The sequence below is a fragment of the Musa acuminata genome, chromosome BXJ1-9 (assembly GCF_036884655.1).
Source record: "Musa acuminata AAA Group cultivar baxijiao chromosome BXJ1-9, Cavendish_Baxijiao_AAA, whole genome shotgun sequence".
Classification (NCBI taxonomy): domain Eukaryota; kingdom Viridiplantae; phylum Streptophyta; class Magnoliopsida; order Zingiberales; family Musaceae; genus Musa; species Musa acuminata.
In genome coordinates, this window is record NC_088335.1 from 3,665,525 (window position 1) to 3,689,811 (window position 24,287).

Below are 24,287 nucleotides of genomic sequence, written 5' to 3' on the forward strand. Positions count from 1 at the left end.
TTCCCCAATTCTTACTCGTAATGTCGGTGCCAGTGTGGTCAAAGACTCACGGTACGAGCCCTACCCCTTCCACCGTAGATCGTCCCCTCTCGTTAGCCACGATGATAATTACACCCATTTATTCTATTCATCCCTTCCCGTGAAGTTATTTGTGATATTATAAAATTGAAATTGGATTAACATTGCTACTGGAGCCTTTTGATCGATTTGATTAACCAAATTGAATTGATTAAGAATTTAAGAAAGTAAATTTAATCAAACTAATATTCCTTAAATTAAAATTGATTCGATGAACGGATTAATCAAATTGACAAAGAGTATTCATCTGAATAAGAATTATTTATAATTTGTTTGTCGATCGGTCTACTTGCAGTACAGCTAAGTTAGGTTCAGTCATACATATATATATATATATATATATATATATATATATATATATATATATATATATATATATATATATATATATATATATATATATAGAGAGAGAGAGAGAGAGAGAGAGAGAGAGTTGAGTGGTGAGTGAGGAGGTGGTCTCTCCGCTCTGTATTATATGAATATAATATAGTTTTGGACGGGCGTGCGCGGGGGGAGTGATCGTGAAATCATCTGCATGCTTCGATCACCACTACAGTCGGGCATAAACGAGGTAAGAGAGAGGAGAAGCATTGCAACCCGGCGCCAGTACGCCAGCCCTCACGGATTGGTTCCCGAACGGTGGTGAACGAAACAAATCTGTCCCACTCTTGGTTTCTTGGGTGCTTGATCGTTCCATGTTTGCCTGCAGATATATCTTGAAAGCCAGCCTGCCGTCCTCTCCCTTCCCCTCCCGCGACGCAGGCGTGCGAATCCAGGTGATCGGGGATTCTTGTGCCCTAATTCTCCTTGTTGCTCTCTCGTCGCTGGAGGGGTGGTTGACGGTGTACCTTCTTGGTTCTCTCGTTTGGGAAGTGCGGGTCGGCGAGGATGAATTCTTGATATGCTTGAGCCACCATTGGTTTGTGGGACGGCGTCTCCGTGATTCTGGTGCCCTAATTCCTTCTCGCTTTCTTTTCGCCGGTGGTTGTTCGCGATGGGTTTAGGGTGTTCTTGCTGGGGTGGGTGGACAAGGAGTGGTTCGTGGTGGCTGTCGATCTTCTTGAGCCACCATCGGTTTGTGTGATCTTGATGCCGGCAAGTTGCATGTCCGCCAGTATGTGGTGGAATAGAACATGTGAGGCGGCAAGGTGGGCCTCACGAGACCCGTAGAGGGACCACCGATTACCTCGCCACTATCTCCTCGCTAACCAACCCCATCCCATTTCCACCTGGCTCTTTCTCACGTTGCCTCACAGTCACAAAACCTGGACTAGGAATAGTTCCCCCCGTACCAGGAGGGAAGGCTTGAGAAGACAAGCGAGGTCATCGGCGATTGGCGCATAGAGTTAGTAATGGGACCGCCACGGGGCATCTTTGCGGAGCCGCCTGCCATCGATGGAATTCTGCCGTCGATGGAGCTCTCCGTGCTTCGTTTGCCGATCGCTAATTTGTTTGTTTGTGTCGCTTCTGCCGGCCGACGGCTAACGGCCCTCGCCCCCGTTCGAATGCAGGGCTGTCGACATCAGACCGTATGAAGCCGGCCTCTGGGCAGCCGCCGGACGAGCAGCGTGGCATTCAGGCGGGGAAGTACGGAGGTAGCCGGAACCCCACTCGGGTCGAGCGACTGCTGCGAGACAGAGAGCTCAGGAAGATCAATAGAGCGTTCCAGCAGGAGGAGGCTGGCAGCGGTGTCGGCGGTGGTGGGCAGGCAAAGCCGGAGCATTCGCCTGAGAACAGCGTGAGGGAGGTCGGGAGTGAGCCCGACGAAGAGATTATAGATGGATCCTTGGCGCCGATTACAACGATCGGAGTGGAAAACAGGCGGAGCAGGGGAAGGCCCATGAAGCAGAGGCTGCTGGTCGTGGCGAATCGGCTGCCGGTGTCTGCAGTCCGCCGCGGAGAGGATTCCTGGTATTTGGAGGTCAGTGCTGGCGGACTTGTCAGCGCTCTGCTTGGTAAGTTAGGCCCTCTGCAGTTATTTTCTCGTCTTTCAAACGCTTTCTGGTGTGTTTGATGGTTGCTCTGTATCGATTGGTAGTTTGCTGCTGCTTTGCAATGCCTTTCTTTTTGGTTCGTGTGTGTGAATAAAATAGCATCACCAGCGTTTTAATCGGAGAAGAAGAAATTGTTTCAATGTATTAAGTCATCAAATTTCTTTGGTCATTCATTGGAATTTGTGAATTTAGGATGGCACACCTTGTTCACATATCCTTCCTCGTGCATGCAAAGAAGACGAATAAATATCATGGTTATCAGGTGCACCATTCGACATAAATGCACGTTCGGCAGGAAAAGAGAAAGCTTAATGTTGTTCTGCTTTCTTGGACATTGTAGGTGTAAAGGATGTTGATGCTAGGTGGATTGGATGGGCTGGTGTCAATGTGCCAGATGAAGTTGGGCAGAGGGCGCTCACAAAGGCGTTGGCTGAAAAGGTCCCGTCTTATTCTGAGTATCAGCCTCTTTAAGTGTCCCTGTTTGACATTTTAATAATTCTGCCTCTCAAACTTCATATTAACATTAGGGTTTCACCTAACTAAACTAGCTTACGGAACACAATAATTTCCTTTTGAGCATAGTTTTCCTTGATTAAGAGCTAGGACATCACTGCTATAACTAGTTATTTATTTCAAGCAGAGATGCATTCCAGTCTTTCTTGACGAAGAAATAGCACACCAGTATTACAATGGCTACTGCAACAACATACTGTGGCCCCTCTTTCATTACCTGGGACTTCCACAAGAAGATCGACTAGCGACCACTCGTAGCTTCCAATCTCAGTTTGATTCTTATAAGCGAGCAAACAAGATGTTTGCTGATGTTGTGAACAAGCATTACCAAGAAGGGGATGTTGTTTGGTGCCATGATTACCATCTAATGTTTCTTCCTAAGTGTCTTAAGGAATACAATAGCAAGATGAAAGTGGGTTGGTTTCTTCACACTCCTTTCCCTTCTTCAGAAATCCACAGGACCCTGCCATCTCGATCCGAGTTGCTAAGATCAGTTCTTGCAGCTGATCTAGTAGGGTAAGTGGACTTTTCATGTCAATACTTTGGGTAGTGTCTCTATGGAACATAGTAGCCTGTTGTCAAACTTTGTACTATGTTGTCACATCAACAATTTTGCTGTATAGCGGACTTGTGTGCCCAGTTTTGAGAAAAATAAACACACAAATTTTGTTTAATACTTGTGATGTTTGTACATTTTCTTGTACCTTTTTCTCATTTATTTTGCTTCATTAAAGGTTAACACTGCATTCAGTCTAACATAACTGTGAAAGAAGGAAAAGCACCACTAGTTTATGATGAGGATTGTTGTCAAATAATTCAGACTTTCTGGCAATTGAGTATAATGTGGAAGTATAAAGTCTTCTCTGGAATGTAAAGCCCACTTCTCATTTTTTTGGTTCCTTGTTCTTTTTTTGGTTGTTATCCAGGCTATTTGACCTCTTTGACTAATTAGTTATAGCATGCAACTTACAATAATTGTTGTTATCTTTTTGTGGGAGGATGTCCTCCTTTAGAAATAGCTAGTAAAATATGATATTGGATTTCTTCTTCTCGGGGGTTATGATCTGAATAGTTATCTGATGGATTTTGTGGGCCATATTAAACTTGTGCCAAAACTAAGTTCTTTGCCTTTTCATTTTTCCAATACGTAACCTAATATGCTGTTAGCTTGATTATTTAGCATAATTATTTGGTAGTCAATGTAATTGACATGCACATGCATAGATCCCTCTGATTTAATGTCAAAAGCCAAGAGGAGTTTGGCAAAAAAGGTTCCACTGCATGGAAAGAATAACCATAAGACTTGATAAGTTTACAAACTAATTGTGCAAATTGTGATTATAGGTTAAAAGCGTTGAAGAAGTTAATATTCAACTAGGAAAAGAAATTAAAGCACTGTTGTAGTTCCCTTAAGTTGAGAATTAAGAGTGTATTGATTGCTATGGACATTAATATAAGTTCCATTCTTTTAAAGTTTCTGATGTTTTTGTATTTGTGTTCTAAAGTTCAAAGACAAAGTTGACATGCGATATCTTATTGCATTCTTGTACATAAGAGGATCATGAATTTATCTTTTGTGTGTTACTGGAAAGAATGCGACGAGTAACTCTCTTTGGTTGTCAGTGATATTTTGCATTTATGAACATCATAGCCTTTTTCAAAGAAGATGGCATGTGCAAACTTATGTTTAAAAGTAGACAACTTATTAGGATGATATTTCATTTAATATTAATTATTGGAACTTGCAAATGTGGCAACCTTGCCCTTTGTGTGATCCTTGTGACAGGCTATTTTTGTTTCAATTAGATCAACTTGTTCAGCTCTTTGTTATTTCAAATAAACTCCAGAATGCTTGGATTACTTCTGTAATTCTATAATGCCTGTTTGGTAGCCAGAGCAAACTACTTTGGTTATGTATGACTTGTTAAAAAATATCTGAGTAGAAATTAATTATCACTTCTGGTTTTATGTCATTAAGCTGATGAGGTATTAACCAAGAGTCATGAAAGGTTAGATTAATGCCAAAATATGAATTCCCAAATATTGCTTCATATTAATTTTGCATGAATGTAAATGTACCTTTTGCTGTTTTCTGACTTTTTATCTCGACTCAACAGTACATTATTCTTGTATTGAAGTGACAAGCATACAAATTTCTGCATCATATTCATGCATCTTTGTTCTTTCTTAAGACTGTATTTTCATCAGTCTGTTTCTGTTTACATTTCCATCTGACAGATTTTGATTAATAGCTAATGTTGTGCAGAATTTTCATACGACAATTTCACTATTGGAGTATTTAATTCTCACTGAATGGATGGCAAGCTTGATGATAAATTGTCATTTTTAAAATTTTTTTTTTTGGTTATGTGCTGATGACTGATGCATTTGAATATTCTAAGAGACTAATTACTCTATGACATTGGTGTATGAAACCTTGATTTTTGTACATGTTATATGCATCTGTATCACTAACGTTACATGATATATTACCTGATGAGCCATGGGTAGAAACTCGCTTTTTTTTTAATTTTCTTTTCTTCAGAAGTTCAACCAAAATTTTTATTTTATTTTTTGGCTTGCATTTGTTTTGGTCTGAATTGAAGGTCATTGTTATTCTGTACCTTTGCCATGGGTTTTTATTCCCCAGCCAGTAGTTTTATCATGTAAATTGTTACTGCAGGTTCCACACATATGATTACGCAAGGCATTTTGTTAGTGCTTGCACTCGCATCCTTGGACTTGAGGGTACACCTGAAGGGGTAGAAGACCAAGGAAAGCTGACCAGAGTGGCTGCGGTATAGTTAAATTTCTTATTTTCTGATGACATTTAATTTTTCCATAAGTATTCTTTAGTATGATTGCATTTACCTTGTTTTGTTGGTTAAAATTAAAGAAGAAAGAAAATTTAAAGCATTGATAGTTGAAGTTAAGGATACTTATTATAGTTGGTGTTTTTGCTCTAATTTTCATTTTGAAATTTCAGTTTCCTATTGGAATAGACTCTGATCGGTTTAAGCGAGCACTTGAGCTTCCAGCTGTCAGAGAGCACATCAATGAGTTGACACACAGATTCGCAGGTCGAAAGGTAGGTAGCAAAATCAACTTCCTCCACCTTTAATACATCTTGGGGTTTTCTACGTACTTCATTGAACATATACGAGAATATGTAAATGTGATACATTAGATGCATGACACCATGACAATACATAAACTAGTAATACCACAAAAAACACCTTTAACTTTTTAAAAATTGCCAGTATTACTTCTACTTGCTATGATCTTATGTTTCTGGCAAAACTTTTTCAGTGTAAACTTCATCTGCTTCACATTCCTTTATAAGGCCATCGTATGATATTGGATAGTTCTAGGACCATCATGGTCATATGTGCATCTTGGTTTAAGTATGAGGAGTCCCTTGCGATAACTGGTCTTTCTTTTGATACTTTTGTTAAGGTAGAGAGTTACCTGATGAAATAAATATAGTCAAAGCAAATGACCTTTTCATGTGGAACTAGAAAGGAAATGTCTAATCACAATCAGAATGCACAAGTGAGAAACGGTCTGATTGAGAATTATAACTCCACATTTGTCATAAATTATGAGATCAAGCCATGTGAGGAAAACTCCTTGAAGTGAACACCATGCAAATAAGCCAGAATCATTTTATGGTTTGAAACAACCCAGTGCCATTCATTAACCCTACTCTAGATCCATTATTGTGCACAGCACTTCATGGATCCAATTGGTAGCTAAGTTTTACTTAAATAATGCCAGTTGTGACAATTGCTAAGCAGATGTGGGATTTAGACATCAAGACAACACTGTATATGGTTTATAGAACTGTACACATCTCAAATATAATTATATTAAGTGGTTGGTTTGTCCTGTCTCAATCTGTGTTTTTGATTTGTTATTTGTGTTCCTTGCATCTTGGTATCGGTGGCAATAACAGGTCTAATTTTATTGTGGGCCTTATCACCTTCTCTGTTTTCTTCTATTTTTCCTAGAAACTAACGTACATCAAGATTTCAGAAAAAAATCTGTGGTAATTTCACAAGATATACTAGTATTTGTTCAAATGTGCTGTGACTGTACAGGCTTAATGCCCTTTTTCTTGTTTTTATTTTTGCTCATCTTTTTCTTTTATTCTTAATATTGTTTCCATGTTCATTACTATGTTCAAGTAGTTATAACTCGACTTTCAAATTAAGGGTTCTCAAATGCTGCATTTACAAGAGTAGCAGCAAAATGCAAAAGTTGGAGCGTAGGTTTGGTTGTGTTCTTGTGGGATCTATCTAATGAATCATTTGAATTTGTATCCTTGATTCCCTTGATGAAGGAAACTCTTATCCAAGTACCTAAGCTAAAACTAATTAAATGAAATATCTGTTTTTGTGAGGGTTTTAACTCAAAACTCCCCAGCAACTTAGAATTGGGTAGGTGCAGTCCTGTTGACCCTTCAGATGTTGGGATGTTAACCTGTACTCTGAAGGAATAAAACAGGGGCATGGCCATTTGGCTTGCCATTTAACGTGCTTTCCTTTTAAAAGGTCTAGTATATGACAACCCTTTCCTATATGTTTTCTTTAGCTTGAACGAGCCATTCTTTCTCACCAATATAAGACTGATCAGTTATCTGAAAATTGTCTTTCTTGTACATTAAACTTGTAATTTATGAATCATGGATATCGCTACTGTATATCACTACAACATGATGTGGATACATCCATTCAAAAAATTGAAAACAGAAAGAGAGATTGTGACATTAATATGATAATAGAAATATTTTTATTATGTCATATTGTATAATGCAGTTTGCAATTTACGTCATGATAAATAATGACAGTTTATTATCTAGCATCCTCGTACCCATATAAAAGAAATTTATATAGTAAATTGGTATTTCAACAATGTAGAAAAGACAACAAGAACCTTTGACAAATGGAGCAAGATCACTGTTTCGGTGACAATTATTTGCAAATCAATGCCTAATACGAAGAACGTAAGATAGTATATGAAACCATATAGTTCATTTAAAATTAGAAGACCAACATCTAAACAAAGCAAAGTTCTATGAAAAAGTATCCATGAAGTATTTCTGAGTGTCCTAACTGATGACCCTTTTTAAAGATTAAAAAATGTATAATTCAAGGCTCAAGCAAGTATCCAACATATGCTTAACAATTATCTCACACACATCCAATATGGATATAGAAACAATTCAAAGTGTCCATGTTTCAAGGATTATGCTTTGCTACTTTGAGTTGAGGCGTATTACATAGATCCAATCAAATAAGTAACTGCAGCTATTAGTTGCTCTGAGTCTTGTTTCTATTTTCTTGATCAGGGTTGTGAATATATGGCAATGACCATTGTTATTCTACCTTGTCTTAAGGTTTCTGACGTGTGCCTAATATGGGTTTAATATTTGTTTGCACTTCAACTGTAGGTTTATTCTTATGATTATATCTTGTGATGTGGTCATACTAGAGTTACTTTATTTATTTTTTGATAGGTTATGCTGGGTGTTGACCGTCTTGACATGATCAAGGGGATTCCACAAAAGATTTTGGCCTTTGAAAAGTTCCTAGAAGAAAATCCATCATGGCGTGACAGAGTAGTCTTGCTGCAAATTGCTGTTCCAACAAGAACTGATGTCCCTGAATGTATGTACTATGTATCATGTTATTCAGTAGTTTGTGTGATTCTACATGGTAGCAGAGATTTCTTAAGAAATTTGTCCTTGGCCCCAATACTATTCTTGTTTACTTTGCTTGGTACCAATACTATTCTTGTTTACTTTCTCATCAAGTTTCCTTTTCTCATAGCTACATGGAACTAGGAGTAGATTCTATGTATACTTTGTTTTGTATGATTTTACTTATGAATTCAACATTCTTTTAAAAAGGGTCTACATCGAGCAGGGATTGCCATGACCAGCATGAGTCATGACATATTGTTCTAGAAGGATATTGTTATGCATCATGCTGGCCTTTGTTGGAGGACCTGACTTATGGCTTGGCCAACTTTTGTCCCATACCAACTCGCAGATCAGGATACTGATCCATATGGCACAAGATCATGTTGTGCTCTGTTCCATGAAATGACTATCTGTCAAGCACTTAGATTCCTCAGAATATGCTCGTGTATTTTACAACATTCTTGATGCATTTTGATTACATTGAACCTCAACGTGTCATGGAAAAGGAGATTAGAGGTATTTATGTTGTATATGTGAAAATTTGTGAAAGACTAATGTGCTAAGACATTCAGTAATTCTCAATCAACCATTCATACAACTAGAGCGCAAAGAACAACAGGTTAGATGTTTAGGTTCAGAAACTTGACATATGGCTCATATACTTCTTGCCCACAAATTTAGTTATTTTAAATCAACCATGCATACAATTTGAAATGGAGTAATCATCATATTATATTGAGTAACCCTTTTATAGTGGCATTAGAACTCTCTTACCACTGATATTTTTTCCAAAATATTAGACTTCTAATATCATATCAATTTTCTGATAGTTACTTTTATCATTGGACATTTTCATATGCATTATCATCCATTTGTTATCTTGCAGATATTGTAATAGTTATACTTTTATAGCTATTTTAGTCATTATTTTTGTACTTCTAAATTTCTGATTGTATGAACTATGAAGTTATATGTTGAATTGCATGGGTGTACCAATGTACTGCATTGATTTTATTCTAATCTTTGGCATGTCTAATTTTTGTAACATTATTTCTTAATCAAGGTTTAAAATTCTTGCAGGCATATGTCCATTGTATATTATGTTTGTTCTTGTACTGGTAATGGAGGAATGTAATTGATGGATTCTAGTTTTCCAAAGATTTATCTAGTATGATGTGAAATTTATAAGTTTATATTTCTGATGATACTAGTGGTTTATTGTCTTTTTCCTGCTTCTTGCATCATATCAGATTACAAACAGTAACTCTCATAGGAAGTTGAGGGCAACATGAATCTAAATTTATAATGATTATGTTTTCGTATATCCCAAGTGTTGATAATGTAGAAGAAGCAATCTATGCTTCATTGATTTTCTGGTTCAAGGCAACTGGTTCTAAATTACCTTTTGTTAAACAGATCAAAAGCTTACTAGCCAGGTTCATGAAATTGTGGGTCGTATAAATGGCCGATTTGGAACACTTACTGCTGTTCCGATACATCATCTGGTTTGTCCCAACTGCTATCCTTATAGTTTTTACCATCTCATGTTTCTTTAATCTCCTTATTCAGTTGAATTGTGGAAAAGAATCTCAGTTTCTTTACTGGCGTTACAATTTGTAGCAACTGTTCTATATTGACACTATAATTATTACTGTTGCTCACTGCAGTGCTTGAGAACTGTGGGTTTTTCCTTTATCTCAGTATCCTGATAAATTTTTACCATTAACAGATTTGGAATTGCTTTTAAACATCAATTCTGTTAACTGGTTATCTCTGCTTTTTAGGTTGTTGAGTAGCAAGCATTTACCTTTATTATGGAACCATGAGAATTGTAGGTTGGTTAAGCGACCAAAGGAGTGAAAGAATGACGAGTATGAAGCGAAGATTGATGGTAGGAAGGACTGACTAAGAAGACATATAGGAGAATGGAAGAGGAGGTATCTAGAAAAAGTCCCAGAAAGGTTTAGAAGTACGTAAGAGTCACTTGACCTGGGTAGGTGCTTTTTGCCTAATGGGTCAGATGCCAGCTCTAACACAAACTGACAAAGCTTTGAACAGGTACATAGATTAATTGTTTGAATGACACTATATGGCATATATGCTTTTGAGGTGTGCATAGTTGAAAATATTCATAAAGGACATTTATGTTAATATTCTTGTACAAGGTATGCAATTTCGTACCGTACCGGAGTTTCGACGTTCGCTCGGTACGGTACAAAACCGTATACCGAGCGGTATATATATATATATATATATAATTTTTATTTTTATTTTCGTTCCGCCCGGTAACGGGCGGTCCGTGTACCGATAAGCTGACGAACCGATACGTACCGCCCATATCGGGTGGTATTATTCGAAATTGCATATCTTGTTCTTGTATACCTGAAGTTCTGACCTATATGTTTAGTGACTGAAATAACATGATGCCTAGAAAACAGACAAGTTCAAACCATGGTGTGCAACTCTTATTTTATCAACCTGTGCCAGAGATAAACTTGTTGGAATTATTATACTAGAGGATACTTGATCAATTATAACCATCAATAGAACATTCTAAACAATAATATGGTATGTGCACATGTAAAGATAAATGTGGATAGTTAAACTTTTAAAAGGCTTTTTTATTACTTAGATGCAGTAATTTAAAAAGGTGCTCGGGCGAGGCGAGGCTTCAGCACCTCGTTTAAGGGCTAGGCGGCGCACTTCAAAGAGGCGTGCCTGGGCACTCACCCGAGACCAAGCGCCGGGCACTTCGGGCGAGCGCCCGGTTCAATTAAGCAAACCGAACTAGACTTTTAAGTTTGTTTTGGTTAAATAATGTATTTCTTACCTCAAAAGCCATCCTTCACGCTCATGCGACCTTGAGGAACCCTAGCGCTACTTCTGCCTCTGTCGTCGATGCTTTCTGCCATTGTCGTTGTACTATCTGCAGCTTTCACCACTATTGTCCGCAGCTTTCGTCGTTGTCACTGCTGCTGTCCGCAGCTTCCATCGCTACCGCTGCTGCTGTCCGCAGCTTCCATCGCTACCACTGCTGCTGTCTGCAGCTTCTACCGTTGCCGCCGCCGCTATTCATAGCTTCCACTATTGTCGCTACTGTCGTTCGCAACATTGCCGCAACAACCTTAAACTAATCCTCTGTTACTGGTAACATTTTTTCTCTCTTCTAACTATTGTTAACAGTAAGTAATATACTATTAACAGTATATTTTTAATTTTATATCATATTTTTATTTAAATAATTATATTTTTATTTGTTATATATTTTGTATATTTTAGTATTTTAGAGCTTCTCGTTTTGCTCGGGCGAGCGTCGAGCGCCTAGCGCCTCGGGCGTTTTGGGACCTTGGCGCCTTTTGGTGCCTAGAACTTTTTAAATTACTGCCTAGATTCCTATGATTGATTGCATCTTAAAATTGCTTTATGATGGATTGAATAACTAATACCTATATATCAATGATTAAATTACAATAAAATACTCTTTAAGTCTTATATGAATATAAGCTTATCTTGCATGAAATCATACTCTGGCAAGATCAATGTCTCTTTTTATCCATTAAAGGGAGATGGCGACCTTATGCTCGAAGCCTCTAGATCAATTGGTTGCCTGCTAGTAATCGTAACGAAGTGTTGAAAAAAGAAAACGCAATCTTTTTATCATGCCAAATAGACAGGATAAGAATACTTTTAATATCTAAATATATTAGTGTCAAGATTATGTGATGGTTGATTCTTGTTACTGAGAAAAACATTCACGGGATACTTTGTTCTGTCACTGGAATATTAAATTTTATGTACCTTTGGAAATTTATTTTGTTCCCACAACTAGTTGGGATCATTTAACATGGCTGAGAATTTTCTTCTGAGTTTGTCAACTTATTAATTGCTAATAAACAAGTTCCTAATACTTTTAATAAGAGCATTAACTTGTAATTTTAAGTTTTGAGAATTCAATAGCTTTTTGCTTTTTCTTTTTCAAAGTAAACTATGTGACACCTAAGTGTTAGCAAGTACTGAATTATTTTCACAATGCCTTTATATTGTTTAAGAATGTAGATTATCTTGTTCCCTTCCTGCATTGAACTATCTGTTATTAATATTTTACAGGGGAGGTAACCATAGACAACTCGATGAATTAATATAATTTGGCAACCGGCTTTTTATATACTTGAACAATATCATCGATAGTTGATTATGACCTTGCAAGTTCTCATGCATGAAATTAAATGTTTGGAAATGAAAATTTTATTTTTGAAAAAAAATTAATGTATAGTAAAATTGTTGAGCTTATTTGTGAAGTATAAGTTGGAACTTCTGAAAGCATGAATACAAATAAGAAGAAACCATATTAAGAAAGCATATTTTATTGCAAAGGTTGATGGAACTCATTCATGCATGGATTTTTCGATCCACATCATCACGTCCTGCAAAGGGTGGTCAGGCAAAGTTGTCACCATTTTAAGTATTTGCTGATGGCCCCTCATATGCTGGAATCCATAACCTGGGGCCTGGGCCCACCCTTATCACTACATGGGTGCTGTTTGTCAGATTAGATGCACAGTAATAGGTCCACTCCTTCCTCATACCCCCTTTAATATTTACTGCTATAGTTTTTTTCACAAAGTTCCTAATCATAACATGTCTGCTCATCTTTTAGTTACAGCTTTTAACAGTTTCTTTATTTAAGTCTTGTGTATCATTTGTTTGTACTATGAAAAGACTAATGTCTTCTAATATAAGTTGTACTTTCTTGCAGGATCGTTCTCTTGACTTTCATGCATTATGTGCTCTATATGCAGTTACTGGTGATCTTTTTCCCCTTGAAAATTGCTTCCACTTGATCTTACAATGCAATTTTTCCCCCTTGTAGTGTATGGAGGATAAAATAATAATCTTGATGTAGATATAACTTGATCAAGGTCATGTTGAAACCATTCATATCCTCCAATTGGCAAATTGTTGTTGTATCTTGTGTAAGATATAATATATTTAATTAAATTGATTCCTTTTGGTTGAATTATACCTTTGACTTTAAAGTATACAGATAGTGTTTATTCTTCCATAATTGCCTCAAAATCTGTCTGATATCTTATTTATATCTTCTTGCTTGCTGTAATTGTCCTTCGCTATGAATGATATGACATTTTGGTTAAATTTCATCTTATGCTTTTTATCTATGGTCTTCGTTGAAGTTTAATTGGCATAGAAAATTCTAGCTGATGCATTTTGTTTTATTTTTATTATTTATTACTTTAGTACTTTATTAACCTAACATATATTGACTTTAATTGTTTTCTATGGATTATGCTTTTGAAGTGGCTTCTGTTCATCAGTCAATGTGATTCATGTTTCCTTTCTTCCAGATGTGGCTTTAGTAACATCATTGAGAGATGGGATGAATCTTGTAAGCTATGAGTTTGTAGCATGCCAGGGCTCAAAGAAAGGAGTTCTCATTTTAAGTGAAGTAATTTCAGAATCTAAAGTTTTTCACAATTTTCTAGCATTTGTCAGTGTTAATTTTCTCCTCTCACATCCTAGTTGCAACTTTATATTACCTGTATGAATTGTTGCAATGACAGGTTCCTTGTCTTTTGTTGCATACTGCTGTGAAAAAGTTTCTCATCTGATAATGGTATTGACTGTTTGTGTTTGCCATGCCATCTTTTATGGTGTTATTAAGTCTTTTCTTTTTCAAATAATGTTTTAGATGTTGCTTTACAGCAACATCAGTTACATCCAGGTTTTTTCTTATGTATCATATCTTATTAGGACCATGAAATATGAAACATAGATAGGAGGAGGTTTTTTTAAAAAAACTAAACAACCATCCTAGAAGATCTTTTGAGTGAAATATCCCAGGTGATTTATGCCTACCTAGTTATTGTGATTTTACAATTGATATTGTTGCTTACTATTGATTGGTGTTTTGGGACTATTTTGAAAATTAGAAGTTCCTGTTTCATCAGTTCCATTGTCCCTTGCACACTGAAAACAGAAACTTCTCTTTACAGAACGAATTGATATGCAATATTTCTCTGGAAAAAACATTGAAGTACTTGACCATATTTCATAAGTATCATTTTATAAATGGGTAAAAGTGAGAAAAGGATGCCGAATGGATTCAGTATGTCAAGTACTCTTAGAACCAACCTTCTTTACCTTCAGGTTTCCAAGTATAGACAACAAAGAATTTCCAACTTTGCTAATTTAACTGTCTTACCCATCAGGGGATCTTGCTACTCTTATTATGTGTAAGTAAGCTTGTTCAGGTGCTTATTATTAGTTTCTTAGATTCAATGTGTACTGATTTATTAATTCTTTCCATCTGCTTTACTTATCCTGCTTTGCTTCTCTAGTTTGCTGGAGCAGCACAATCCCTGGGGGCTGGTGCACTTCTAGTAAATCCATGGAACATCACAGAAGTTGCAGCATCTATAGGATATGCATTGAACATGTCTCCTGATGAGAGAGAGAAGCGGCACAGGCATAACTATGCACATGTGACCACACACACTGCCCAAGATTGGGCAGAAACCTTTGTGAGGTGTGGATTGGCTTAAATTTGAAGGTTATAATTTGTGTTACTGTACAGGATAATAATGGAGGACAAGCATGTTATCTTGTAGTTGAAGTTTAAACTAAGAGATTTGCGTATTTATTTTGTAGTTGAAGTTCAAACTATCCAGGATAAGCTTACAAAACATAATAGTTCTTTTCTAGTCTACAGTTAACTACATAAAAAAAATTTATTGGCTTACAACTTTTCGCAATTATGTTCTTCTTTGGCCTGAATTTGCATGCTTTATTTAATGACTTATTTTAGCAGTTGTTATTAGCAAAACAACTGTCATTTAATATGTTAATCTTTATCCAGAATGACTATATCTTCTCTCTTAGGGTGCTAATTGAGGAACGTATTAGATTTCATGGTTGATTAAGTGATCATCAGTTTTTATTTTATCCCATGTTTGCATTTGGATCTTCTTTATATCCTATTAAAAGGCATGCCTTTTTGTACTTATTTCAGATAGATTGCACCAAGTATACCTTATATCTTGTATGCCTTTTAGATTATTTTGACTATTTCTTTGTTTGCTATAGCGAACTCAATGATACCGTTGTTGAAGCTCAGCTTAGAACGAGACAAGTTCCACCACTACTTCCTACCCATGTTGCTGTTGAACGGTACTCGCAGTCCAAGAATCGATTGCTCATTTTGGTATTCTTCTCTTTGTGTTTGTAGTTTCTTTTTTTGATAAATGATGAGATCGTCATTTTCTTTGTGTTTCTTTTTCTTGTGTTGCATCGATATCATAGTGCACCTGCTAGTTTCTGAAATACTCTGCTTATGTAGATGCTACTGGTTAAAGTTCTTGTAATATGAACGTATATGTAAAAATAATTACTGCTTGCCATGGAGATGTAATGTTGTAGCAGTTTCCCATTGCTAGCTCCAGAAAGAACTATTTTTTGATATACCTTTCAGTGTGTTCTGTTTTTATACATCACTGTCAGATGTGGAACGAGAAGACTGATAAGTTATTCTAACATGGCGATTTGCGTTGCTCATCCTGAAGTTTCAAGTGATTTATTTATAAAATAGTTCAAAGATTGCTGCATCAATATTGTTATCATCTCTTCTTGTAATTTGTAATATAAAAGAACATAAATTGGGACCTCTTAGAGTCTTAGTATATTCATCTAGAGAACATATTGGTCTTCATCTTTTTGCACAGTTTTTGTTGTTGCCATGCCATTACATCGGATTATATTCATCTCTGTACCAAGTGAAAGTTAGTATATTAGATTTTTTTTTTAGGTGCTTGTGACGCAAGATAACGGTAACATTTAATATTTTGATCTTGATTTAGCTTTTCTATGTTTAAAACTTCATAAAAGCAATTTTTTGTAGAATATAGAATTTGGACATTAAGCAGTAAGTGAACTAGCGAAGTGCCAATAGCTAGCTATTGCTCACTTTTAGTTCAAAGCAGCTTGATATCATAATTGTCAGTAGAATTTTTTTTTCTGCTTTGGTAGAAACTTAAATATTTTGATTTTTTGACATAAAACTTCTTTATAATGATCTCAGTTTCTTGTCCATCTTTTGTTGCCTAATCATAGGGTTTTAATGCAACTTTGACTGAATCAATTGAATCTTCTGGAAGAAGAGGTGGTGATCAAATCAAAGAGATGGAGCTTAAGTTGCATCCGGATTTGAAAGCGCCTCTGACAACTCTTTGCAATGATGTATTGACAACAGTAGTTGTTCTCAGCGGAAGTGACAGAAGTGTCTTGGATGATGTATATTCTTACTAGGACTGTTTGATATTTTTCATTAATTTGTTTTACAAATAACTTCATTACTTTTCCACAGAACTTTGGAGAGTATAATATGTGGCTTGCAGCAGAAAATGGGATGTTCTTGCGTCACACAGGTGGTGACTGGATGACAACAATGCCGGAGCATTTAAATATGGACTGGGTTGACAGTGTGAAGGTGTTTCTAATGTTCATGTGTCTCTTTCTTTCCAAATCTTTTGATGAACTAGAAATGGATGCTGACTGAAACTTTGCAGCATGTATTTGAGTATTTCACTGAGAGAACGCCCAGGTCTCATTTTGAGCATCGTGAGACATCTCTTGTCTGGAATTACAAGTATGCAGGTAGTTTCTTAATATGTTGAACTGCTTGCTTGCCTAAAAAATGTTAAACTGGTCATGGTTTCATTCCTGGTACCTCTCTTTCCTGACCTTGTTCTTTTTGGCAGATGTGGAATTTGGAAGGCTTCAAGCACGAGATATGTTGCAGCATTTGTGGACAGGCCCAATTTCAAATGCAGCAGTTGATGTTGTCCAAGGTAGCCGAGCAGTGGAGGTTCGATCTGTTGGTGTTACAAAGGTGTGACAATGTCAACAATATGTTTTCCTTCATTAATAACACTATCAAATTCTTTGTGATGCAGTAAATCTGTTCCTATTGGTATTTGGATGAATGAATCTTTCTGATTGAATTCATAATAGGATACAGTGTGCTGAAATAAAAGTAGTATTTTTTTCTCTAATCAGTTTGAAATTTCTTTGAGCTATTGTGGGCATAATGGGTCTTTTACCTGCTGTTAGTATTGCAATGCAAAGTTACACATTGATGTAAAGCTGATCATGTGTCAAACAGATTACAAACTGCAACCAGTCATACATAACAATAAATTACATGACATAATTTTCTATTTTATTATGTGCTCTTTAGGACTTGTGTAAAAGTTACTGTTGCTTACGCTTATCAACCAGGCACATGTGTGTGCTGATGTAACATCATTTTGCAACTGTTTGTTGGAATTTAATGATTTTTATTGGTGCCTATGTATTCGGAAATGCCAATATGTTCTTTTTTCTCTGTTTTCGTGTTATTTCAACACACATCATGCATAGTTTTTCACTAATCAAAATATGTAGACTTGTACATTTTTGGTTTTGGTAATCTTAGCAAGGCTCGATGGGCTCATCCATTTATTTGCTAAAAAAGGATAGAAAATATGGAATATCATGTATAGCTTAGATTTTGTCGACTGTCTCAGCAGCCAAAATAATAGATGACGGTGTGAGATCCAAAATATGCCTTAAGAAGCTCATTATTTGTTGTGTTGCTTCTTTTCTGTACTTGTGCAGGGTGCTGCAATTGATCGAATACTGGGAGAAATAGTTCACAGTAAAAGTATGGTTACACCTATCGATTATGTTTTATGTGTTGGCCATTTCCTTGGGAAGGTAACTTTTCTTAGACATGTTGGGATCGCACAATGATCTTCTATGTGATAGTTTTGCTTTCACCGTTATTTCTCTGACATTCCTTTTTTCGTTTAATTGTTGGCTGATGACATTTAAAATGGTAGAACAAGATTTAGATCTTTGTTATTTAGAATTGTGGAAAGACTAGTACCAAGTTGCCCTGGTGTATAATCAAAGATTTTAGTCAGTCAGCACTACTCAAAGTGATTTATGAAGTCAAATATGGTTCAAAGGTGTCAAGAAATAATAACTATTGCCCATTAGTGCCTTTTATATTAATTTCTTGTGTTAGTCAGCCTTTGCTACTTGTGAAATTAAATCAAACTTGTGCAAGGCCTGCAATATTTGCTTTTGTCTTTGTAGTATCTGTTTTCCTGCTCTTCGAATGACTGAAGATAATAAAATATTCAGATTCTAACAAGGTATTTCTTCTATGTATTTGCAGTTTCTAGAAGCTAGGTAGTTTCTATTCAAGATTGGTGGCAGGGTATATTGTAGTATACAGTTATTTGCTGTCTAACCACGGATGTAGATATTAGGTGATACGATGGTTGTCCCATCCAGTCATTAGCTGATAGTTAGATTGGGTTGGTAACATGTTATGTTGTAGCATACAGTTATTCCTTGCCTAACCATTCGGTGCAGGAAAGAACATTACCATGGGTTTCTATGGCTGGGGCAGGAAATGGATTGGATCCAAATCAGATTGGGTTTTGATTTTTATCCAATCCAGTTCAAATCAGATAGGGGTTCTTTCTATTGGAGTTTGGATTTGAAATTCAATTTTGGATGTGATATAGTTATGGATACAAACTCTAACATCTAGGAAGCATACACATCATCTATGGTATTTAATATTAGATCTCAGCTTTGTAAGCAAAGATTTCATGAACTATGCTTCATTGTAAGCACCAATGCAAGAACTTTGAATCCCCTCGTCTTGATAGATACCTGTTATTTTGTCTTTTCTGGCTGTTGAAGTCAAGTTGTTCGAACTTATGCTTCACTTTGGTGTCGCACATCATTGTTTTTTCTCTCGCTTGAAGTTCCAGGTTATTATTATTTTTATTTTTGCCCTGCATATTTTTAATGGATGGTAGCGATGCACAAAAGAAGGAAAAGAACACACATACCTTTGAGACTATTTACTTCTAATAAAGTACTCTTCTTGGCATCCGATACAAATTTATGAACAAGTTAGGGACAGCCTTTACAGGATAATAATCACAAAGTGTCATGCTGTAGATCATGATTTTCTATTTCACTCTGGTTCCTCACATTGCTTTAAGTGCCTCTGCAATCCATTTCAGTTGCTTATGGATGATCAGTAGAACCATCATAAATTTATGGTGGTGCTTCTGAAACATTAAGTTATGATGTTATACCAGTGATAAATAAGTTGATAATAAACAGCTTACCGATGTGAAATTTGTGTTTTTGGCTGTTCTTTTAGTGGCTTTCCATTTTGAACATTTTTTTTTTTAATTTAATCACCTAGATCAGCAAGAGAATTCAGTTCTCATTATTAAACTTTGAAATGAAGAACGTTAAATCATGATTTTGATGTATAAAATCTGGTTCGTGTCCGGCAGGATTGTCGAATAGCATCTCTCATAATTGACATGCCTAGCACAATATCTTATCACTTATGAAGATGGTTCTCTGCTGCAGGATGAGGATATTTATACTTTCTTTGAACCAGAGCTTCCATCCGAACCAGTAAGTTCCTCGAGAACGAAAAGTGACACAGGTAAACCATCAACTACTGACAAGAGGTCGACGGGAAGATCAACCATAAGGAACAACTCAAGGGGATCACATGTTAAGTCTCAAAGGGCTCCAGTCGGATCTGAAAAGAGGATGTCAACAAATCACAACATACCAGCTGGCTGGCGGTCTCCTCAAGAGACCATGTCATGGCGCGAGGGGTCATCGGTGCTTGATCTTAAGGGCGACAACTACTTCTCATGTGCTGTTGGGCGGAAGCATTCAAATGCAAGGTATCTGCTAAACTCATCTGATGATGTCGTATTCTTCCTCGGAGAGTTGGCTGAGGCGGCTCATCCTGCTGCTTATTTTTACCCCAGGAATGGTGATGTAACCATGTAGGTAGATAATAGATTTGTTTTAATATATATTTTTTTCTCTTTCCAAAAGTAAATCTGTATTGATTCAAAACTCTGGAATAACCAAAGACTTTCTCTCATCAGAGAAAATAGAAAATGGCTCGGGAGGCCAGATATCTCTCCAAAGCTGATCAGTTTCTTAAGTTCTTTGCACGGACAGCAAGCTGGTGGTGCCCACACCTATGTATTATGTATTTTTCTAGGTGCATGGAAATTTTTTACAGACTGAAACCTGTCAAAATATCAGAAAAAAGACAAATTCTGATATGATTGGTAGGACATTCTTTTCAATCTCAAGCAACTGAAATCATTCACCTTCCTGTCAGCATGTTTGATTCCCTCTTGGGATTGGCCTTCAAGCCACCAGCATCACTAGTGCAATCAATATTCATGAAACGAAGGATTATAATTTGGTACATCTCGCTTCTTATGCCTTCGTAGACCTTCATGTTGTTCTCACAGAAAAGATATATATTCTTGATCTTCAAGATTATCCCTGCAGAAATAGCCGACTCAGTTGGCTGGCCTCCTCAGAGTGTACATCTTTATCATATACATGCCGGGTTTCGTCCATCATGCATGGTCGGTGCTTCGGTAGAGTCGGGATATGTAATCGCTACAAGATAAGTTTATTTATACTAAGATGAGCCACCCAAGTTTGTTTAGTTCGTTGACCGACACTGAAACTCCATGTTGCTTTGGCACATTCGTTCGATTTGGGAATGATTGCAGTCTGAGCGAGCGTGCCATTTTGATGGAGTTTGTAAGGAGGGGCTTATCCACATGAGATCAGGTTATCGACGATGACCGGGTGACGTCCCACTTTTGTCAACGACTTAGGCCTAACATTCCATGCGCCCCCCCCCCCCCCAACTCGTCAACGTGGCAGACGTTCATTTGCCGTTTCATCGGACCCGACGATCGACCCCGGCATCGGACTCGGACTCGGACTCGGACTCGGACTCGGACTCGGAGCATATGCTTATCCATTAGCACGAAGGCGACGGGCGGTGGCGTCCCATCTTTTTCTGTCGTTGCCTGGTTCGAGTGGAATACGGTGCCGGCAGACGGAGGCACGCACACGCCACGTCGCACTAGGAAGCATGACGAAACCCCACGCCTCCTTCCTCCGACTTCCTGGACCAACCCGGTTCCCCCAAGTTACCCCCAACCTCGGAATGCGCAGGAATCCACCCACGCACACCGCCACATCTGTTGCTTTAATCCTTATCATAAGTTATGTATCCGAGTTATAATCCTTATCACATTAGATGCCCGTATTATACTTAGTATCGAAACCATAACACCATCATCCCATTTGCCTCTCCCTCCTCATCCCTTTGATCACAAATGGACTGAAGAGAAAGCGACGCACATGTTCCGGATATATACATCTAAGAAAAGACACCACTGACTCATGCAAATCGAGCCAAACCCATTGATCGATTGGAAGCACTGCACTGTGTTGGCACTTTGTGATGATTGGAAGGCCAGCGGAATACCTCTATAAACCCCTCGACACCTTCCTTTTCCCATGACCAGCACGCGGCAAGTGTGACTCGATCGCACATCAGGAATTCCAAGAAATATCTCGTGGTGGTATTAGAGGCAGATGGAGGAGTTGTACGAGTGGGAGGTGATGTGGCCGGAGGACAACAACGACGGGCCCATCGGCTCCGCCAACAGTCACGGCTCGACCCGGAAGACGGCGCCGGGCGCTCGGAGTCCGCCTTCCTCGTGCGCGGCGCCGCTGGACATCCCGAGCGCCCGACCAAGTCCCGGGCGCGCATGCGGCAGCGGCGACGGGGAGGAGGAGATCGAGTGGGCGCCGCCGCATGTTGTGGCGTCGCGACGCAGCGCGGAGGGGAAGGTGGCATTCTCGCTGTGCTCCGGCCTCGGGAGGACGCTCAAAGGCCGGGATCTCCTCCACGTCCGTAACTCCGTGCTCCGCATGACCGGCTTCCTCGAAGGATGACCTACTCCCGCCTCGCACCCAATGCATGAAGAAGAGAGTACGGTGTCGACGATACATCTACACCTGCAAACAGTCCCTCGGTGCTCATCAGTTGCGAGTCTTGTGATCTTGATCCTTAAATTGTGTGCATACAAATCTCTATCATTCTTCGGCCTCCCTACCTATATCATAAAACATATTAACTAATGCATAAGCATCAGTTTCGGTACCTAAGAGATCAAAATTCCAAGTCATGAAAATAGCCTCTTTAACGATTGCCAATAGAACAATCTGCTGACGAGTATCGTCGTCTGCATGAAACCCCAGATTTGGCGTCTATGGTTGCACGTTGAGTTTGCAGCTGGATTTAGAATACAATCCGCTAATTAATCATATCGATGATGATTAACATACATGAGACGTGATAGCAATCATTAAGCACCAAATTACTTGAACCGGTGCTTTTGGAAGTTTCTTGAGGATATATAGCAGACCACCAAACGATAGTTACAGGAAGAGTCGAGCTACCTATCTGATGATTCATTGCGTTTTGGCCTTATCCGAATGAGCCTTTTTCTCCGAGAAGTAATTTATCGAGAAATATATGGAATATACACAATGGTCGAAGTCGAACAAACTCTTCAAGTAACTTGTCCGAGGAGATGACTGAATCGATCGACACTGACAGACAGATTTGTCGCGGGGTTAAACTTGCTTAGAACGGGTTGTTGATCTGTAAATGAAGCTGAGATTTCTGATAAGGAGGAGAAGGAAGACAAAAGATTCACCATCCAGAATGAGAATAATGCGTGCACAAAACAAGGTCTCTGTCCTCGCTCGGTTCGGTTGCTGGGGCATGGCGTCTTGGTGCAGGAAAACCAAGTGCATCCAATGTCTCCATTCGTCCCTTTCCCGGCGCCTCAGTCGCCCCGACTTGCCTGCGGGAGAAACACAGAGTTGGGAGGTATCCTACGCCTTCGAAATGACTGTGGTGAATGAAGCTTTTGGGCGACTCACAGGGCGCCAAGTGTTCGATGAATTAGCAGTTGTCGTCGGCGTTTCGAGCAAAGCTCTTATTTATATGTGCATGAGAAGATTCATTCGGAGCTCAACATTGTTAATGAGGTGGGGCGGGTCCGAATGGAATAGCTGCGGCCACGCGGCGACGCAACAGTTGCCGATCCCGCACTCTAAATCCATCCCCTCCCACCGCATGTCGCCCACGCAAGTTTGCTCACCTTCCCCCTCCTTTTCTCCGATAGATCCCCCCATCGCATGCGTCTTCTCGGAGAACTACTTGGTGAGGAAGAAGCTGATGGAAGAATTCGAGGAAGCCGATATCCTGTGGCCCGACTACGATCGCGACGAGGACGAGCTCACCGAGGAGTGGCACGCCGGACTCGGAACTCGGCGGAGGACGTCCAGCCCCGTCGAGATCCCCTCGAGACCTCAACCGGTTCGTTCTTGGACGCTGGGCTTCGCTGGTTCCGACCGCGTTCACGGTGACGACGATGATAAAGACGACGGAGGCAAAACCCACAACGTCCCGCCGCACGTCATGGTGACCCGCAGGATCGCCGACAAGACGTCCTTCTCGGTGTGTGTCGGCACCGGCAGGACGCTCAAGGGACGGGATCTGAGGCAGGTCAGGAACTCCATCCTGCGGATGACCGGATTCCTGGAGAGATGACGCTCCATGCATGGTTCATCCATCCCGGGAAAGAAGAAGAAAGATGGAGCTAAGCCTCTTTGCATTCGGGAGTCCCACAAACATTGCACGATGTACCACTCAACATAAGTTCATGAAACAGAGCTGTGCAGACTTGACTGCTGGTAGGCAATGCTTGTTATGTATGTGCCCAGTAATGCTTGTTATGATAACGTATATAACCACAATTTTTGAATGGTTATTAATCCAATTGATACATGTTATAATACTAATGCTTGCTATGGGAACAACATTTATAACCCTAATTATTATTATTATTATTATTATTGGGAAAGGGAAAGAAGGATAGACTGTGAATGAGTAAAACTGTAAATATTAATTATTATTTTCATATTCCAAATTCGTTATTATATATATATATATATATATATATATATATATATATTAATGGTTGTTATTG

The 24,287-nt window shown here is 38.5% G+C and overlaps 3 protein-coding genes across 7 annotated transcripts; all 3 read left to right on the forward strand.

Annotated features, from left to right (window-relative positions):
- Window positions 1–509: 509 nt before the first annotated feature.
- Window positions 510–20,347, forward strand: LOC135582039 (alpha,alpha-trehalose-phosphate synthase [UDP-forming] 1-like). 5 transcript variants are annotated; one of them, XM_065082074.1, is made up of 19 exons: window positions 516–649; window positions 788–854; window positions 1,590–2,033; window positions 2,413–2,510; window positions 2,713–3,101; window positions 5,269–5,383; window positions 5,572–5,673; window positions 8,104–8,254; window positions 9,706–9,794; window positions 13,046–13,094; window positions 13,653–13,753; window positions 14,646–14,833; window positions 15,391–15,508; window positions 16,414–16,593; window positions 16,667–16,789; window positions 16,869–16,956; window positions 17,061–17,191; window positions 17,959–18,057; window positions 19,750–20,347. In XM_065082074.1, exons 1-19 carry the CDS (start codon window positions 614–616, stop codon window positions 20,185–20,187), a joined length of 3,006 nt encoding a protein of 1,001 aa, XP_064938146.1. In that variant the 5' UTR covers window positions 516–613; the 3' UTR covers window positions 20,188–20,347. The 5 variants fall into 5 exon arrangements, 4 of the variants coding, with proteins under 4 accessions (XP_064938148.1, XP_064938146.1, XP_064938149.1 ...); XM_065082077.1 differs by having other exon boundaries at window positions 643–717; XM_065082076.1 differs by lacking the exon at window positions 788–854 and having other exon boundaries at window positions 510–649.
- Window positions 20,348–21,590: 1,243 nt separating this feature from the next.
- Window positions 21,591–22,484, forward strand: LOC103997039 (protein S40-1). The gene has a single exon (XM_009418168.3). The coding sequence runs from the start codon at window positions 21,817–21,819 to the stop codon at window positions 22,177–22,179; it is 363 nt and encodes a 120-aa protein (XP_009416443.1). The 5' UTR covers window positions 21,591–21,816; the 3' UTR covers window positions 22,180–22,484.
- Window positions 22,485–22,941: 457 nt separating this feature from the next.
- LOC103997279 (uncharacterized) lies at window positions 22,942–24,085 on the forward strand. Its single transcript, XM_009418448.3, has one exon. The coding sequence runs from the start codon at window positions 22,955–22,957 to the stop codon at window positions 23,846–23,848; it is 894 nt and encodes a 297-aa protein (XP_009416723.3). The 5' UTR covers window positions 22,942–22,954; the 3' UTR covers window positions 23,849–24,085.
- The last annotated feature ends 202 nt before the right edge of the window (window positions 24,086–24,287 follow it).

Coding starts and splice junctions, on each gene's coding strand:
- LOC103997039 (XM_009418168.3), top strand. CDS start 21,817: ATGGAGGAGTTGTACGAGTGGGAGGTGATGTGGCCGGAGGACAACAAC.
- LOC103997279 (XM_009418448.3), top strand. CDS start 22,955: ATGAGAATAATGCGTGCACAAAACAAGGTCTCTGTCCTCGCTCGGTTC.
- LOC135582039 (XM_065082074.1), top strand. CDS start 614: ATGCTTCGATCACCACTACAGTCGGGCATAAACGAG. Junction 9,795..13,045: donor CTGTTCCGATACATCATCTG/GTTTGTCCCAAC, acceptor ACTTTCTTGCAG/GATCGTTCTCTTGACTTTCA. Junction 15,509..16,413: donor AGAATCGATTGCTCATTTTG/GTATTCTTCTCT, acceptor GCCTAATCATAG/GGTTTTAATGCAACTTTGAC.